Source organism: Ciconia boyciana, chromosome 9, assembly GCF_034638445.1.
Source record: "Ciconia boyciana chromosome 9, ASM3463844v1, whole genome shotgun sequence".
Taxonomy (NCBI): Eukaryota; Metazoa; Chordata; class Aves; order Ciconiiformes; family Ciconiidae; genus Ciconia; species Ciconia boyciana.
In genome coordinates, this window is record NC_132942.1 from 46,243,464 (window position 1) to 46,260,599 (window position 17,136).

Below are 17,136 nucleotides of genomic sequence, written 5' to 3' on the forward strand. Positions count from 1 at the left end.
GGCGTGTCCCCTCTGGTGGAAACCAGGCCTGGGAACGTGTGTGCTAGAAACCATCGCCTGTTCAAGGACTGGGGAGATCTTCCTCTCCAGTCTGGAAGAGGCTGTAGTTGGAAGGCTTCTCCTCACCAAGAGCTCAGGGGCTTTCCTCAGTGGTGTGGGGCATGGAGCAATTGCCTGAATTTATACACACAGTTCTTAAGACACATTAGTGTCCATGCAGTTCATGGAAGCCCTCACAACCATCTTAAACATAGAAAATATCAGACTTCAGGTTGCCTCAATTCAGCCCTTTGTGTGCAGGCATTATTATAGTTTTTAATTATAATTATTTCCATACATATTTTTCCAGTAGGATTCTTGCCTCATTCTGTGAATGAGTAATTATTCAGTTTCTTTTTATCTTCCTCTTTCATTACATTGCCCCAGGCTTTGTCTAATACAATCCAAAGCTTTCACTGAATGAAGAATTATTTATTTTCTCATGGGCATTTCTGGGATGCTCTGTGTTCTGTTTGTGTGTTTCACAGACACTTAATGAACTTACCGTCACAGCGCTTGTCTGAAATCAGATGGTGCTCCTGTCCTTGCGTGTTGGGTATGCTGCAGCACGACACCTGCATCAAAGGTGGTAATCTTGGCTGCCCAGCTTGGTGCCCAGCCCTGCAGCCTACAGCGCTGGAGAAGGGCTGCTCTGCTGGGAGGGCTTCCCTGGCTCAGTCTCACTCTGCCGGTTTTAATTTCACCTTCAAGACTCAGCTCTCTTGGAATATGATGTACTTCCCCTTTCCGCTTCTGTTCTCCGTCATACTAATTCACCGCACCTTCCTTTGGTTCTCCCTCCTCCCGTATCACCTACTCTTGAAAACCCTTGCATCACCCGCATCTTCCGACTGTCACAGCTACACCACCACCGCTGCTGCTGTCCAGCTTTTCTTTTGTTGTAGCAGCTCCTAACGTGCCCCAGAGCGCAGACGGTGCCTTGTCTTTGTCCAGGACTCGTCTGTGTCCTGGGCTGGCCCTGTAAGCCCGGCTCCGTCAGGGCCGTTGGATGAGGAGAAGGCTGATGCTGTGCGGGATGCCGGAGAAGGGAGCAGAGCGGAGGCTGGTGATGATCCTGGTGACCTGCCTGCTGAGGAGGTACCACCGTACGCCACAGCAGGTTCGGTTTTGGAAGGGCTGATGGCTTCGTGTCTAGGGGTATGCATTCCAGCGTCGCAGGGGTGCCGTGGCGAGGCAGAAGGACAGAGTTTGGGCTTCTGTTGGCCAAGGTTGCACGGAGTCCTCCAGCTGACTAGAAAAAGTGGAAAACATTTCTCACAAATGTTTCTCTGGGAGGACTGTGGACGAAGGATGAGCTTGGTCTGTTGTTCCTAAATGCATCCTTGTTGGCTTCTGTGAGGGGAGGTTGTGTCATCAGTCTCTTCGATATTTATATTCTTCGATTTATGGAGAGAATTAAAAAATTGTCTTGTGTATTGTTGTTGTTATTGTATGGTTATCTGTTGGGATTCGATGTGGTACATTGCTGTAGGAAGTTATAAAGAAGCTATATGAAAACAAGGAAATCTTCAGTCTATCATAGCGCTTGTAACTTCTCTAGAGACAGATGAAACAATAAATACTGGGTGAGGGAAGTTAATCTGTGTCTGTAGTATTTTATTAAATAACGTGAGCTCAGTGTGGTTTTCTGTGGCTGGTTCAATTTCCCACATGGTTTCGTGGAGCATTATTACAACGGTCCCTTGCTGCGCGCATGTCCGGGAGCGCTGCCCGTGGGCTAGCGGCGGTGGCACCCTCCTGTCCCGCCCGTCCCTGCAGCGCCTCCGAAAGGACCTCGTTCCACGGCGCTCCTCTAACTTGCTGCGCAGGTTCTGGCTGCCGTCGCTGGGGCACCTGGAGCCAAGCCAGGACATGAAAGGACTGGTGAGGGCTCGCTGGAGGGGCGTGCGGCCTCTCGTCCGTCCTTCTGCGTGCTGAGAGCCGGCTGCCCTCAACGGACAGGGAACCGCTTCCCATCAGGGCCGCTTCCCTCTTTGCAGGGTTTCCTCGTGCCGCTCCCCAGCGCACGCGCGTGCCTCAGCTGCGGGCCGTGGTGAGGAGCACAGCGGGTGTGAAACGGTCCTCAACTTTTTCTTTCCGAGAGTGGTGGTTTCTTTTCCAAAAGACTTAATACAGGGAAAAAAACCCACATTTTAATTTAAATTCTTAGAGCAGGCTCCACACTTACAGAGAGGGTTTGGGGTAGTTGTTTTAAGTCTGAGCCGGCATTAACAACACAAGAGCAAGTGTGTGTTACGTGCTGTGCCTTTGAACATGCAGAGCCTCCTCGGAGATCCCTCGCAGCGTAACATACGGTTCATTCCTATCGCTGCTGGAGGAAATAATACATCACCTGTACGGATAGTCCTAGTCCTGTTCTGTGTTACAGAAAGCCTTTTTCAATCACTCAACAGCCATATAATTGCAATATGGACAACAGATTTTTATCCTGCAGTCTTTTCAGGTTCCCCCCAGCCCTTTTTATTATATAATTTGCCTTTTATCCAGTGCTTTTCCATATTCACAGGCTGCTCTAGTTCACCTGAATGTTCACAGCTTAACAACTCACACAACGTATTATTTTCAAGTATACGTACAAATATGTTGAAAAAGAAGAACGACTGGGTAGTGGGATCATTGAGCCTGCTTTTGGTTACTGTCTTGTCTTCGTGTTCAACTGTTCTTTCCCCATTTCTTTTCCTAACCCTGGGAAAGATAAGGCTCCCTGAATTCCTCGGCTCTTGGCTGTCCCCGGCACAGAGAAAGGAGCGGACTGGAAGACCTGACCTCCTCCTCGGTGACGCTGCTGAGTCATGGCAAAAATGTTCTTGCTGTTTTTATAACTTCATCCTGTTGCTGTCTGTACGGTACTTTGCAGGCACTGCTTTTAAAAACAAAGTACAGCTTTCCTGTCGTATTTCTCCAGGGATGACGTCATCCATGGAAAATAGGAAACAACAAAACTGTACATTTTTCTGAGGAGCAAAATGTCATCAATTCAGGTTTTGGTTAACTTGCAAGGCTCCAGAGGAACTCCCCCGTCACCAAACCTCTGTGCCGCTCTGCAGAAACTGCTGGGTGAAGCTCGGCTCACGGTGAACATCCCTCACGTCCCTCATTTGTAACAGCAGAGTGCACTTCATGTGAAGTTTATTGGGTTCATGTGTGTCAGAAGCGCACGAGTGAGTAGCAGGAGGTGTCCGTGCGGACTCGCAGGGCTGTCGCGGGTCCTGCAGCGGGAGCCACGGCCGGAGCAGGAGCAGGCAAGGTTGAGGGCAGCACTTTTCAGAACAGCTGATAGGAAATGTACTCTCAATTGTGCTTTGTTTTTATCACTATAATTAGCAAGATCAATACACACACTCCTGTATTCGTCTCCACATATAGCAGTGCTTACGCCTGCGCCTCCCTGGGGAGAGCTGTGAAGATTCAGGGATCTGGAAAATTCTCGAAAGTTGTAGTTGCCCAGGAGCAGATCTGTTGTGACTGCAGCTCTTGTAATGCAGCGGTGGGAGAAAAGGAAGTTTCGCGGCGGTAGGAAGGAGCCCAGGTGCAGTGAGACCTTTCTCCTTTCTCCCTTTCTTTGCTGCTCAGCCGTCTCTGCTCAGCGAGCATATAGCGTAGTGTCCAGCTGCGCAAAGGGATGTACCCTTCTGCTACCAGAATTAAATAATACAGATGGAGAATGGCAGCTCTGACTGCTACCTTAAGTCCCTTTGCATCTCCTCCCTCCCTCTGGGAGGTTTCCAGTCGACGTGCCGTCGTGCTTCCTCTGGCTGTCGGTGCCGCTCCTGGGGTGGAAGGGGATGGCAGGCACAGCTGGGCGAGCATGGGCTTCACCGTGGACTTTGTTCTTCCTCGAGTGTGTGGGAGGAATCTTAGTGATGCTCTTATACTTTCAATGGTCCCACACAGATTTTCATCTTTAGGGATCTCTTCTAACGAATGATTAATTAGTACTTTGAGGTCTGTTGCACAATTAAAAAGGCGGGGGGGGTGGTGGTGAAGCGAATACAAGTTCAACCTTTCCTGGCTCTTGTTTTGTTAATCTCTGTCGGGTTTTGCCCACTGACCCTGGGGGACTGTGAATATGTGGGGATGCTGCTCATCACAGTCTGCATAAACAATGTCCTCGTTAAGAGCTGATCGGCTTCGCAAGGCCCCATGAAGAAGTTAGCTGCCAGAGCCGAGCAGAAGCTGGGACTGTTGCCTCCCTCTGGGCTTTAGCCCCTCCTCATTAAGCAGGTCCGGGCTATTGATTGGGAGCTTGTGTTTGGAAGAGTCTTACTTACTCCATGCATTATCTTGACAGATTGATCAGACCTGATTGAGAACCTCTTAAAGGAACGAACAGCTGTAATGGGAAAGTTGGACTCTGTCATCCGTTAGGATGATTCTGGGAGCGAGAAGAACGAGGCTGACATCTTGGAGCAATTGTATTTACAATTAACATGGCTGAAAACGATTGCCTCTATTGATCCCCCCTTCCTGCAATTACAGCCCCATTGTTTACATTCCAGCACTTCGGTTATAAAAAGGAAATTCAATAATTATTGCATTATTTAAAGTTAAAGTGCCACAGAGTTTGCTGGCTACGCTTGCTGGTTGATTTAACGTTCAGTAAAATCCATGCTGAGCTCTCCATCTTTAGGCTGAGCAATATTTGGCTTTTAATGAGACTTGAAGGGCTGGTGGAGCAAACCCAGCTTGCTGGATGGCTTTTGGGGTCGTTCATGGGGGAACCCAAAAGCGTTTCAGCACGGCAAGCACCAGCCTCGTGGCCAGCGGAGAGAGCGTCTGTGGCCCATAGCCTCTGCCTGGGTGGGACCCCGTGGGGACGGCTCCTTTCCCGTGCTGCAAGGGTGATCAGCTGTTACGTGGAGCTGCCGAGAAGTTTTGTGCCTCGTGCGTTATTACTGACCTTTCCCCAGGCGCGGCAGGTCTCTGCTCAGCTGCCCTGTGTGTTGCTGCAGGGCTCCTTTTTGAGGAAGGTCCTTGGTCTTGCTTCCCTCCCGCTTTGCAGCCTTGCGGCTGGGGGCTCGTGGAGTCGTGGTCGGGGGCTCCGTGGAGCCATGGTCGGGGGCTCTGTGCAGCCATGCTCGGTTCTGCTCAGGGGCTCTGCGCCTGCACGGGGCTCGCAGCATCTGCGTCGGCCCCATCACGATACTGGGGTGTTCACTTAATGCCAGGCAGGGTTGGAGGGCACAGAAAATACAGATTCAGAAGCAGGGGTGTAGGGACTGGCTGTCAATTGGGGTGGTGGGTGCTGTTCGTCAAGCCTTGCTGTGTGACTCAGACTTGCATCAAGTATCTCAGCCTCTTTGGCAGGAGGGAGTGCTACATTTCCAGCCTTTTGGAAAGAAAAATAAAGATCAGAGACCAAAAAGTAAATCAAAATCCAGATTTGTTGTGCAAAGTCTCCTTGTCCTCATCTTGTGGTGGTGTTTTTAAGGACTTGGGTGATACTGAGGAAGCTTTAGCTGGAGGTGGGGGAGTGGTGCTCACCGTTAGGCCGTCGAGTTACCACAAGCTAAACTGCAAAAACTTGTGGGCATGGGAGCCTGAACTCCGCAGTCTGCAAGCTGCGCGAAGGAGCTCTTACGCAAGGAGCCGGAGAGGCTGGAAGGAGGGAAGGGTTTTGTAACGCTACTTCAGAAGCAGTAAACAATTGCAGGACGTCAGTGGAATATGAAAGAGCATAAGTTCATCTTTTGAACCTGCTGTATGGAGAATCAATTTTTTCCTCCTTTCAAAACATCTGGGCCGGGGGGCGGCTGCGAGCCCACCAGCCCTTTCCAGCGCGTAGCCAGCATGTGTTCTCGCTGCGTGCCGCGTCCGCCCTGCGTCTCCGTCAGCTCCAGGAAATTCCAGCCGGGGCTGCAGGTGTGAAAGGAGAGCAAGACGGATGGGCCAGCTCTGACTTTTATGGAGTACTTGGAACAGACCAGGATGAGACAGTTGCATCCACATGACTTTCATTAAAAATTCAGATTCTTCTCTTCCAGGATTGTGTGATTTATCTCATGCAGCAGATCGGAGGCACATGGGGGCCAAGAGATGCTTACGAGGCTCCTGAGGTCTGCTGCAGGGTCTGGTCCCTTTCCATGGCGACCTGTCGCTCCCCTCCAGCTCCGCTGTAAGGGTCGCGTCTCGTCTGGCTCCCCCGGCGTACCTTGTCACAGGCATGGTTCTTGCTGGCATGTGAAATGTTTCTTACCAAGCCTGTTACTAATTACCCATGCCCGACTTCACCTTGCGTAAGAGTCAATCCCTGGGCATCCTTCTGTACTGAGGATGTGCTCATAGGGCTGGCGTGCCTCCGGCACCTCCTGAACGTGGGAGCGTGTGCTGGTGTTGGCTTTCACGGTGACCTTGTGTGGTTCAAATCTTGCGTAACCTCTGTGGTGCTCCCCTGGCTCTGTGTGCCGCCGTGGGCTTAACTGGGGTCCTGCTGGCTCTGGGTCTCGTCGCTGATGCTGGTCAGCTGTAGGCGCTCGCAAGAAAAAGTGAGAGCGGTGCGGGTCTGCAGTGGCGCTCCCTTCCATGGCTTTTGTAACCCTCCAGCAGTTTTTTGGCTCCTTCTTCCTCAGCTGCATCTGCCAGCTCTTCTAAATCACAACTAATTTTACCCATTCTAACAGAGCAGACGTCGTGCTGAGTTCAGTGGTAAGAGTAGTGTTATGTGGAAAAAACCTTCTCCAAAGATGTTCAAGACTGAAAACTTTTCCTTAAAGAAGCTCTCGGTAGTTGAGTGGCCTCTGATTTTGTGGCAGGATTGTCCTGTAATGTGAGAGCCCGCTGGAGAGTGATCAGAAGTGATTCGGAAGAGATTTCTCCAGACCGTTTATCAATTATCCATATAAGCAAAAAGGATGTCTGTGTAAACAAGGAGGCGGCGGACGCGCTTTGCCTGTCCCCGCTAGCGCTCTTGCACAGATCTCGGATCAGTTGTTTTGGGATCCAGGGCGCTGCTGCGGCTGGTGATCCTCTCAGCCAGCTGGGGGTGAGGAAGGGGTTTCGTTTTGTTAGTGTTGGTCCTCCGTTCGCTGCATAGAGTCCATGAGATTATTTTCCCTCTTTGGGTTTTGGCCCCCAGGCCCGTTCCTTCACCTGCTTTTCCGACCTACAGACACCTCGATATGGGCAGGACATCCTTGTGCAGCGGGGAGGGGAGCAGGAGAGCACAGGCTGCTTGTCGCTGGGGGCCGTTACCAAGTTTCTTTCTACTGCTTGTTGCCATTTTGAGGTCTGCAGAAGGAGGGGGCCATCCTCGAGCCTCTAGAGAGTTTTCTCACACGTTCTGCTGCTTTTTGTACCATCGAGACTTCCTGAGGGTGGAGCTGGGATCTCACCGCTCGCAGGGATGGTTGGTCTTATGGCTTGCAAACCGAGGGCTTGTGAGATACCCACTGCGGTCAGCGTGGGTTCGTCCTGAGCAGCTTTTAGGGCCCTCCAAAGGGGAAGCTTTATACAAGGCGAAGTTAAGGTTGCACAGAAATTGGACCTTTTTTCTAATGAATAATAAACATCAAAAGCACGAGAGAGTTCAAAGCGGCTATTGCGTCTCCCTGGTGAGCTAGGGTTACAGTTCAGATGTCCCCCAGAACAGTATCCGACCCACTAAACACAGCAAATAGGGCTTGGGAAATAGCACCGTGTCTTCCGGATATAGGGAGGATTATCTGTTTGTGTTACCGTAGGAGTCGCTCTTTACGCGGTGGCTGTAATGAACTTAATACAGAAGGCGTTTTGAGCAAATACAGATTCAACATCTTCTAAAATTTAAAAGACATGCAAAAGTTTTTAGAAATCAGGTTAAATGGTGGACATTAACTACAGTAACACCTACAAAGGTATTCAGCAGGAGAGTTCATAACTTGCGTAACAGTAGCAGCATGGATCCTCAGTGCTGGTTACAACAGTCTCATCTCTGAAGAACATAGTCTGAGTACGCGGCATGGGGGTGAGGAGGACTGCCTGCAGTCAGACAGATTAATACAGCTGTCACATTAAATTCCATGACTCCTTAAAAATACTGTGGGTGAGGCAGTGTTAGATGGGGAGAAGGTAGATTGTAAAATAAACAAAGTTTGGGGTATGTGACAGATGGAGGTGGAGAGAAGGAAAAACTGAATATAGTGTCATTCCTTACTTTGCTTAAAAATTAGAGTTCCGTAGTCATACACTGCGAACATTTATTATGCTAGTATTTATTAGAAAACAATTCCAAGCCATATGTTAGAGAGCGGGGCTGGAGCGGTCCATCGGTCCGGCGTGAGTCAGCTCGTCCCAGCGCACGCATGCTCGCTTGTGCTCGCGCAGGTGCCTCTCCAGCCCCCGCCGCTCTGTGCCCGCGCCCTCTGCGCCCCTTCTCCTGCCCTGGCTAACGCCGCGCTGACGGGCGGCGGGCAGCGCCGGTGCGGCACCGCCTGCGTGCAGTCGCCTCTCTCTCCCTCCCCTTGTGTTTGGGGGACCGGGGGCTGTGCGCAGTGCGCACCCCAAAGGGATCGATTGCTGTCTGCTGGCCCCCAGCGCTCTGCGGTGCGCGTAAGCACAAGTTATAATTTTTCTCTTGCTTATTTAAACTCTCTTCGTGCTCAGACCCTCCCAACGTGCCGATTTCTTCGAGCCAGACCGAGAGGAAGGGGGAGGTTGATATGCAATACTTCCTAAACCGGCCCGAAACACTCATCGGGCAGGGCTGAATCCATGCTGGCTGCCGGCGCAAGTGCGGCCGCCCGGCGAGTGTGGTTTGGTACCGAGTCACCCCAAAATAGCACTTTCCTTCTCAGAAGCTAAAGGAGAGGCTCTGGCCACCGCCGGCAGCAGGCGGGGCGGTGTCTGGCGGTGCCTCCTCCGCAGGGCCGGGCTGGCTGCGTGGCAGCGGCTCTTCCCGATGGTTCTTCCCTGGCCCAGGTTTGTTCGCCGCCCCGCTCCAGTGCGGTGTGCCCAGGGGAGACCGCCCTGGGGCTCGCGGGGTAGAGCCGCAGTGGATGGCTCTTGATGTTGAGACGAAATTACCAAACCTGGGACGTCTGTAACTGGTGAGAGACTGGTGTTCCACAGGGAAGGTCTGTGGTGAAGGTCGGGGGCCGGCGGTGCAGGGCTTACGGCAAACGGAGGAGACGAGGTCTCTGAGCAGGATCCTCCTGCACTAATCACTGTGCTGCAGAGCAAGGGCGCAGCTTTGTCCAGAGACCCGAGCACTTCCCGAGTGGAAGATGGGCTGGATTTGGTTTGTGTGTAGGAATAGGTGTTGTGAGCGGCGTGGTGTCGCGCTGCGGTTAGTGTACGTACAGGAACAGCCCGCGTCCCCCTGGGAAGCTGTACTCGTGAGCCGTATGGTTTCCATCAGAGCGTTCCTCTGTCTGTTTCTGATTTAAAGTGGAGCTTTGACTAAACCTGATCAATATTTTGCATGCCATGCGTGAAGAACCAGATGTTGGAAGTTTCCTATCGTTGAGAGGGAGGGGGCAAACACCCCCCCAGACTTGCAGAAATCAATGTTCTCTGACAGAAGTTGGTTGGTTTTCCTAGGAACAATATATTCCTTTGATTTTCAAGTTGATTTGTCTTCTGACGAGGTTCTGGTTTAATATTTTGAATTTGTTCTCTGTGATATGGATAAATTCTCACAAGGGGAAAACTTATCAGTATGATGGACAATAACTACACTTGTCCAGTGTTTCATCACTTCCAGCAACTCACAGCTAGTACTTGCTCGTCCGTCATGTTGTCTTATTTTGGCCTGCTCCTTTCCTCCGTTGGAAGACTGGCGTGAATCAGAGGTAGGCGTGCAAGGTCGTGCCGTGTCCGGGGTGGACTTGGTGCTGTTGTCGTGCCGTGTCCAGGGTGGACTTGGTGCTGTTGGCACCCTCAGATCTTGACTCCTCCAGCACGACAGGCAGGTGGAGTTGACCCAAGCACAAGGGATATTTGAACATGCATGGAGTGGGAGCAAAAGAAGAGCAGAAAATAAGACACGTTTATTAAACTGTTTAAAACAAATGTTTTCCTAAAATCCCCCTTTAAATGAGAGCACTACAGACTGTGCCTCTGGTTCCCACAGATACCATGTCCTTAATATTTCCTTGAACCTGTGGCCAGATTTTTCTCTAATTGCTCACTAGGGGTTTCCTCTGCCTTCTCACCGAAGCTGCTACTGAGCCCGTTGGCACTTTCTGAGCTTGAACATGGTGTTTGTAGGACGGGGGCTTCCCCGACACGCCTCTCGAGAGGAGAGAGGGGGAAGGGGAGAAGGGGCTTGCCGTGCGTCTCCTGGAGCGAGACCCCCAGCCTGCAGTGAGATGGGGCGGCGGGGAGGTTTTATTGCAGAGGTTGGATCTAAGCAGGGCAGAGCAAGGCTGGTTAAGCCGGGCCATGCGAGCTGCTTGCGTGGCTCTTGCGACTGGCTCGCTAACCTTAGCTTTTTATGTCTTAAGCCATTTCTCTTTTTCTGGCTCAGGAAGAGAGTAATGCATGCAAACAATAGAAATGAGAGGAAGAAGAAGTTCTTAGGAGGGAAAACAGCAAAAAAATCTTTTGAGGGCACCAGTGGGATTAGTGCCCTAGTGGATTCTTCAAATATTACAGTGAATTTAATTAAATACATTGCAATCCCAAAAGAGGCTAGTCTAATTAGCCAGATCTAGAATACATTTATTCTCTTCCCTCGCCCTTCCAATCAGAAGCCTCAGCATCAGCTCCTATCCTATTTTTAATCATTCCTAGACTCAGAGGGCTCTCCTTCCTCCGTGTTAGCTAAGCACACAGCGCTGGGTAATATGTGTCTTTAATCTTATCTTAGCTGTAACTGAGATAATAGACGTCAAAATTTTTACCAGAAGGTCCTGCCTGCACGTAGGCAATATTTTTGATTGACAAACCTTGAGATCATGTCCCAGTCACCTTACTTATGTGCCTTGGGTGCAGTGCGTGGCGAGGCAGGAGTTTCATAAGATGACCCAGAAGACAAAAAGAGGTCTTGAGGTTGGACGGTAGGAGCTGGCGTGGATTATTGCTTAGCTGAAATGTAGGTGGGTGGTGGAAACACCAAATGGCCTTCAGTGAGGAGTGTCTCCTGTCATTTAACTTTGGTGTCCATTTTTCCTCAACCTGGGATAAGCCCTTACTGTGGGAATTGGGAAAGTTACTGTGAACTCTCAGCCCTGCCACTGCCCAAACTGAACGGAGGGCGGCTGTGCCCTGGCAGCTGACGTAGCTGTAAGCAGTGAGTTCTTCCCTCTGGTTTTAAGAACTAATTGCCGCATCCTTGGGATCCATGACATAAAATAGCTATTGGTTTCCCTAGCAGCATGGGCCTCTGTGCCAGACGATTGATAGATTCTGTCAAATAATCAAGGTATAATACTCTCGAATTAGCTATATTGGCTGCGATAGCACAGCTTCAGAGGGTGACAAGATTTTTTTTCCAAGTGCTAACCTCTTGCAGTGATACGCAGCCGCACGCTCACCGTTGGCTTTTCAGTCTGGGTCGCTGTCACGGGCATCTTCCAGGCCAGGCTGCTGCTTTCTTCCAGATCCAAGGCAGTAAAACCTAGATGCCAGGGAACAGAGCACTGGATGACGGATAGGATGGCACACGCTCCGCACTCCGCTTCCATACACTGTTTCCAGGACCTCTCGATCTAATGGGTTCATTGTGTTCTAGGATTGCTTTGGTTTTATTCTTCTTAGTTTTCAATGAGAATTTATCAAATTTAATTTTATCTGTTTGACATGAAGTTGGATCCCCTCCCAGGATAAGCTTTAAATATGAAAGAATTAGCCATGCATAGGTCGTGAATAGTTGTTAATGTTGGATCTGGTATTTTCTTTCACTGAAGGAGATGATCTTGCCTATCTCGATTCGTGCTTCTGTGCCCGTTTCAGTGTGTTATGTTTTTCTTGCTTCTAAGCAGGAGAGTGCATGGTGCCTTGAGAATAAACAGGCTTGATCTTACTGTGTCTTTGTCAAAATGTGGTTTCTTACTTAAGTCCCAGGTGGCTTTTAGCAATTTATGGTGGACTAACACAGGGAGACTGGAGATGATACAGGAAATTCACATCTCTCTCTTTTGCTCTTCACAGCACCTTCAGCATCACGAGAGCGGGGTTGAGGGTGAAAGCTGCTATTATCACTGTGTCCTCTGTAACTACTCCACCAAGGCCAAGCTGAACCTTATCCAGCACGTGCGCTCCATGAAACACCAGCGGAGTGAAAGCCTACGCAAGCTGCAGCGCCTCCAGAAAGGTCTCCCTGAAGAAGAGGAGGACCTGGGACAGATCTTCACCATCCGGAAGTGTCCAGCTGCTGAGGCTGGTGAGTGTTGCCTCCCTTGCATGAACAGGGTCGGGCTCTTGGCTCCTCTGCGTCACAGGATTTGACTAGCAGCATCGGACTCTCTGTGCGGTTCCTGTCAAGCTCGGTGACTTTCTCGTTTCTCCTCCCTGCTGTGGGGATGACGCTTATTGCTTATCAATAGTATGTTACGGAAGTCCTGGCTGCCCTAAGGTAGGACAACACCTCTGTTGTATCTGCAGCGTCCAGCATAGCTCTGCCTCACGGGCTTGTGGTGGTGGCTCTGAAGTGCTTGCACACGTGCTGTGTTTCGTACTTGTAAGCGGTCCCCTCCGTTCCAGTGGGGCTGGATGCAAGTCTGACATGCAGAAGTGTGTATGTTTGTTCCGGTTAGTGTCTTAAACAGTGCGATATTGTGTGAGCATCTAAAGATACCGTCACATTTGGACAACTCTAACAAACTAGTGTACTATACTTTTTGTAGATATTTTGCAGTGTGTCAAGTGATGTCCTGAGCGCCAGTGCAAACCTGTCCCGGCTTGTTCATTGATTTCTAGGATTTCAGCCACGTTGGATCGGGAGGAGGAGCTGGTTGAGAGGGGTGGGCAGGAGAAGGGGCAAGTGTTTGTCAGTTTTCCACGTCTTTTCTTGAGAAGATGGGTAAAGCGAAGGTCTTGGACGGAGCATTTGCTCATACAGAAAGGACAGATAATAGGAAAGGGATTGCAGCTGTGAAGCTAGCAAGAGAAAATGTGCCTTAAAGGGGACAGTTAGGCTGGGCAAAACAGAAATTGTACTTTGTTTAATCATTTAAAGGGTTAAGAAGTTTTTTATGTTGGGAAAAAGCAAGATCTCATGAAGTACTCTTTGGAGGGAGGAGGAGAGCCTGCCTGAGTCGGCTGGTGCAGGTGCTGTCAGGGATGTGAAGATGCGGAGCTGGGGGGATGCCAGCGCAAGCCTTCACAACCCTCATCTCAGCTTCAACCAGGACTTTCCTCCATGACTGCTGTTGAAAAGGCTAAATCTTACAGAAATGCGCTCTGAGGAACTGCCATTCTGCAATTAATGCACGTAGAGACGAGGAAAGTGATCGTAGCTTAAAGGCGTTGAGAAAGGAAAGCAGCACCAGCTGGAGGACAATACGTCTGGGTCTTAGAAATGTCTCTTGAATTAAGACCTGTTTGCGTTGCTGTTACGCATGTTAGTAGCAAGGATCTGAAATAGTTGCAAAACACCCAAAAAGTAAAACAGGAGATTTTTCATTAAGAGTTAAATTCAGTCTCATGGAAAAAAGTGACCGATCCGTGAACTCGGCGGCCCAGCGGAGTCGAGGGCATGGAATATGCTTTCCCAAAGGTCATGGTGACAGCGAAAACGTGCTGTGGTTGCCACACCATCCCGGAGGGGAGAGCAGCTCTTACAGCCGTTGTGCTTCCCCGCGATGCTCTGCTGTAGAAAATCACTCAGATTTCAAAAGGATATGTTGACCAGCGTTGTATGGTTTCTGAGTTTTCTTGAAAGCAAAATGAACAGAGAGGAGAAACCATCTGTGCCCTTTTGTGATACGCAGAACAATCTTGAAAATCTTTGTTTACTTTAGAAATTTTTGTTTACTTTGTCTTTTACTTTAGAAACCTTATCTTTCCCTGTACGTCTGCCAGGATTATGACATTGCAGGTACTGAGAGTGCAGAAGCTGACTAGCTGAGAGGGAAAAGGATTTGTTGACTGTTTAAAAAAATGTAATTTTTTTAAACTAAAAGGCTTGACAAGTCACTGAAAGGAAATCTCAGTTTAAAAAGATTTTATTTTTTCAAATGGCTTGAGATAATTTCCTTTAAGCTTGTTGGTTCTTCAACAAGATCTGACAGCAAACAAGACACTAAGAATTTCTTTATCGTATCTTATTTCAAAGATTAAAAATACAAGTAAGAATAAGACTCTAGAATGCAAAGGGGGGGAACCTCTGATCTGTTTTGCCGGTCGCTTTGACCTGAGATATTGCATTTTGAACACTCTTCCAGCCCATTGTTGAGCGAGACCGAGCAGGCACACCTCGCCGGTGCCCTGGCAGCCGCAGGCACGAGGCGCCGGTCCAGTTCCCCGCAGTGGCGGGAGTCGGATTTGGGTGAGAAGCCGCAGTACTCCTGCGGGGGAGAGCGGATGCTTTTGTCTCCCGTTTATTCTGATCCCGTTACGGTGTCAGAACATCAACTGGAGTCTAAAGCGCGGTGGCCCCGTAGGCCCAGGCCAGCGGCTGCGCTGAGGACGTACCCCGGGGGGCGGGCGCGTCGGGGTGCCACAAGCCGGAGCCGGGCGGCCCTGGCGGGTGCTGGGGGATGCCGGGCTGGCACCTCCGCCGCCGGGCGCCAGGGCAGGCGGGGGCACCGCCCAGCACCCAGGGGTGGTCCTCACGGCGGGCAAGGGCGGCCCCTTGCAGGGCACAACAGTAATTTGTTTCTCAGCTTTGATTTATGCGGTGTAATTTCTTCATGCGTAAAAAGATCTGCCTCAAACAGGCTGATCCTTCCCTTCTTTCTGTGACGTTTAAACTTCCAGCATTATAAAATGCTGCTGTTATTTATTATTTAGCTGGCTGCTGTTATTTTTCTGTAGGTTTGGGTGTCAGATGTGTACCAGGAATACGCACGCACCTAGGCTTAAGTTCACTCTTCTGACGTGTTTGGTTTTACTTGGTTTTGAACTTTGCTGGTGTATGTGGCTGTTACACCCGTCCGGGAGAGCAGCGCGTGCTGCTCAGTGAGGCTTCACCGACGCGTCGGCCCAGCACGATGCTGCCAGCCTGGGAAACGCTCTTCCTTCGTGGCGGGGCTGCGCTTGGGGTTTGCAGCTGGCTCTGCGTTTCTTCCTCCTGTATAGTACGACGGTTTCTCCACCGTATCCCTGTTTGGGTTTTATTGGCTTTTTTTTCCTGAGGGCTGGGGGGACTTTCCCCACTGCCTTTTGATGAGAGTCTCTGGTGATAACGGATGGCAGAAGAAAGTCTTCCCTGTGCTTCAGATGCCTTGAGCAGAAAGTGCTTTTCTGATCTGTGACACGTCTCTGTCAGGGGCCCAAAGGGAGAGTGACTTTTTTGCTGCATTACAAGTGCAGTGGTTTGTTTTGATGCTGCTGTTACTCCCCGGTAATCATCGCTGTGATTCTCTCTCCCCTTCTAGTTAATTATATTTGTTTTGAATTCGTTTTCCCTACAAATACAGTATCAGCCTGCGTTTTTTTCCAGAGTGAGCCCCCTTTTGTTATCGCTGCTCTTTCTGAGGACTCTTAAAACATTTCAGTCCTCACAGCCTTTCTGCCTTCTGCAGAGCTCCTCCCCGGGAGCGTGGCCCAGCCCTGCTCCGGCCACCCGGGGAGATGCTCCAAACCGACGGGCAAGGCCGAGGCCGAGGCCCTGAGCAGGACCTTGACGAGCGCCTGCCTTCTCTCCTGTAGAGCCGCGGGTGCTCAGGGCAGGGCTGGGCTGGCAGGAGACCGTTCCCCTCTTGTGCTGGTCTGTTTTCCTGCTGGTCTGGCTGGCCAGCTGCTGGTTGGCCTCAGTAGTACTGTGAAACATCATCCCTCTCCTCGCTCGTCGGTCTGGTGTGCTGTGACCAAGAGCAAGCAGGCACGAGGGATCACAGTGTAAGGGGTCTTGAGTTTCCAGGGGACGGTGGGGTCCAGCCGGCTGCTGCTGCTTCCAGAGCAGAGCCCTGGGCCAGCTGTGACCCCGGGCAAGGTGCCGGCACACGGCAGCTACGATCGCTCCTGCTGCTGTTGGAGACCTTTGTGGCTTTGCTAGAAACGCTGAAAGAATCTCTATTGCTTTTTTCTTTCCCTAACTTCATCTGGTTTGTGCCAATCTCCTCATCCCCAGCTTTACATAAAACTGCTGGTTGCAGGAATGAGAGGTAGCTCAGCCCTCATAGCGTAGCCTTGTGTTGAGCGGGACCACGCAGACCAAGTGCGTGGCGTTGCCTTGTTCCCCTTCCCGCTCCGTCCTGTTTGCTCTGTGGCAGAGAGCAGGTGCCGGGTTAAACGCCGTGTCTGTCTGTGTACGTACTTGCTGGTGTGTGCAAGCATGTAGGAAAAAGCATTGCTGTCTCCGGGGCGGTGCGTGGATATTTGCTTGTATAGATGCATCTCAATCTGTTGGAAGAGTGTCTGATCATACCTTAATTAGTCCTCTAACAATCTACAAAGGTCAGTGCCAATTGCCTGTTCATTTACATTTGTAATTGTGATGGTTCTTGATTGCACATTAGTTGCAACTCATTCCCTCCCACCCCACAGAAAACACATGCAGCAGCCTCAGCAACAGCCTTGTAGACACAAGGACCTTTGTCTCGGCTTGCGCCAGCAACGCAGCCTTCACTGAAACTTTTGTGTCTTTGATGGAAGAGAGCTTTAGAAGCTACACTCCACTTCCAGTAAAGGGATGATGAAGTCGTTGGCAGGGAAATTATGTGGACATCAGGCGAGGAACCCAATCCTCCTTGAACTGGATAATTAAAGACAATTAAACTTTTCTGCTTGCTCTGAGAAGTGTGCTAATTATGCAGGAGACAGGGAAGTGGGCCCAGGCTGAACGTTCAGCTGTTTTGTTGATCAGAAAGAATACAGCTTTAGGGGTGGCGGGTTATTTTCCTCTGTGGGTATTTTTGGACATCTATTGCTGTAGTATCTGGGCTGCTGCCACTGCAGATGTCAGCCCCTTGCTGCAGAAGCATCTGTATAACGTTACCCTTAAGCTAATTGATTTTTAATGATGGAGGTTTAGAGAAGAAAAAAAACCCAAAC

General features: G+C 50.3%; 1 protein-coding gene across 5 annotated transcripts in view; it reads left to right on the forward strand.

The window, feature by feature from the left end:
• The window catches only part of ZFHX3 (zinc finger homeobox 3), a 693,289-nt gene that overhangs the window by 601,190 nt on the left and 74,963 nt on the right, over window positions 1-17,136 (forward strand). For all 5 annotated transcript variants that reach the window (XM_072872994.1, XM_072872995.1, XM_072872996.1 and 2 more), the window contains one exon: window positions 12,130-12,361. In XM_072872994.1, coding sequence (XP_072729095.1) covers window positions 12,130-12,361 — 232 coding nt within the window. The remainder of the gene's footprint in view (window positions 1-12,129; window positions 12,362-17,136) is intronic.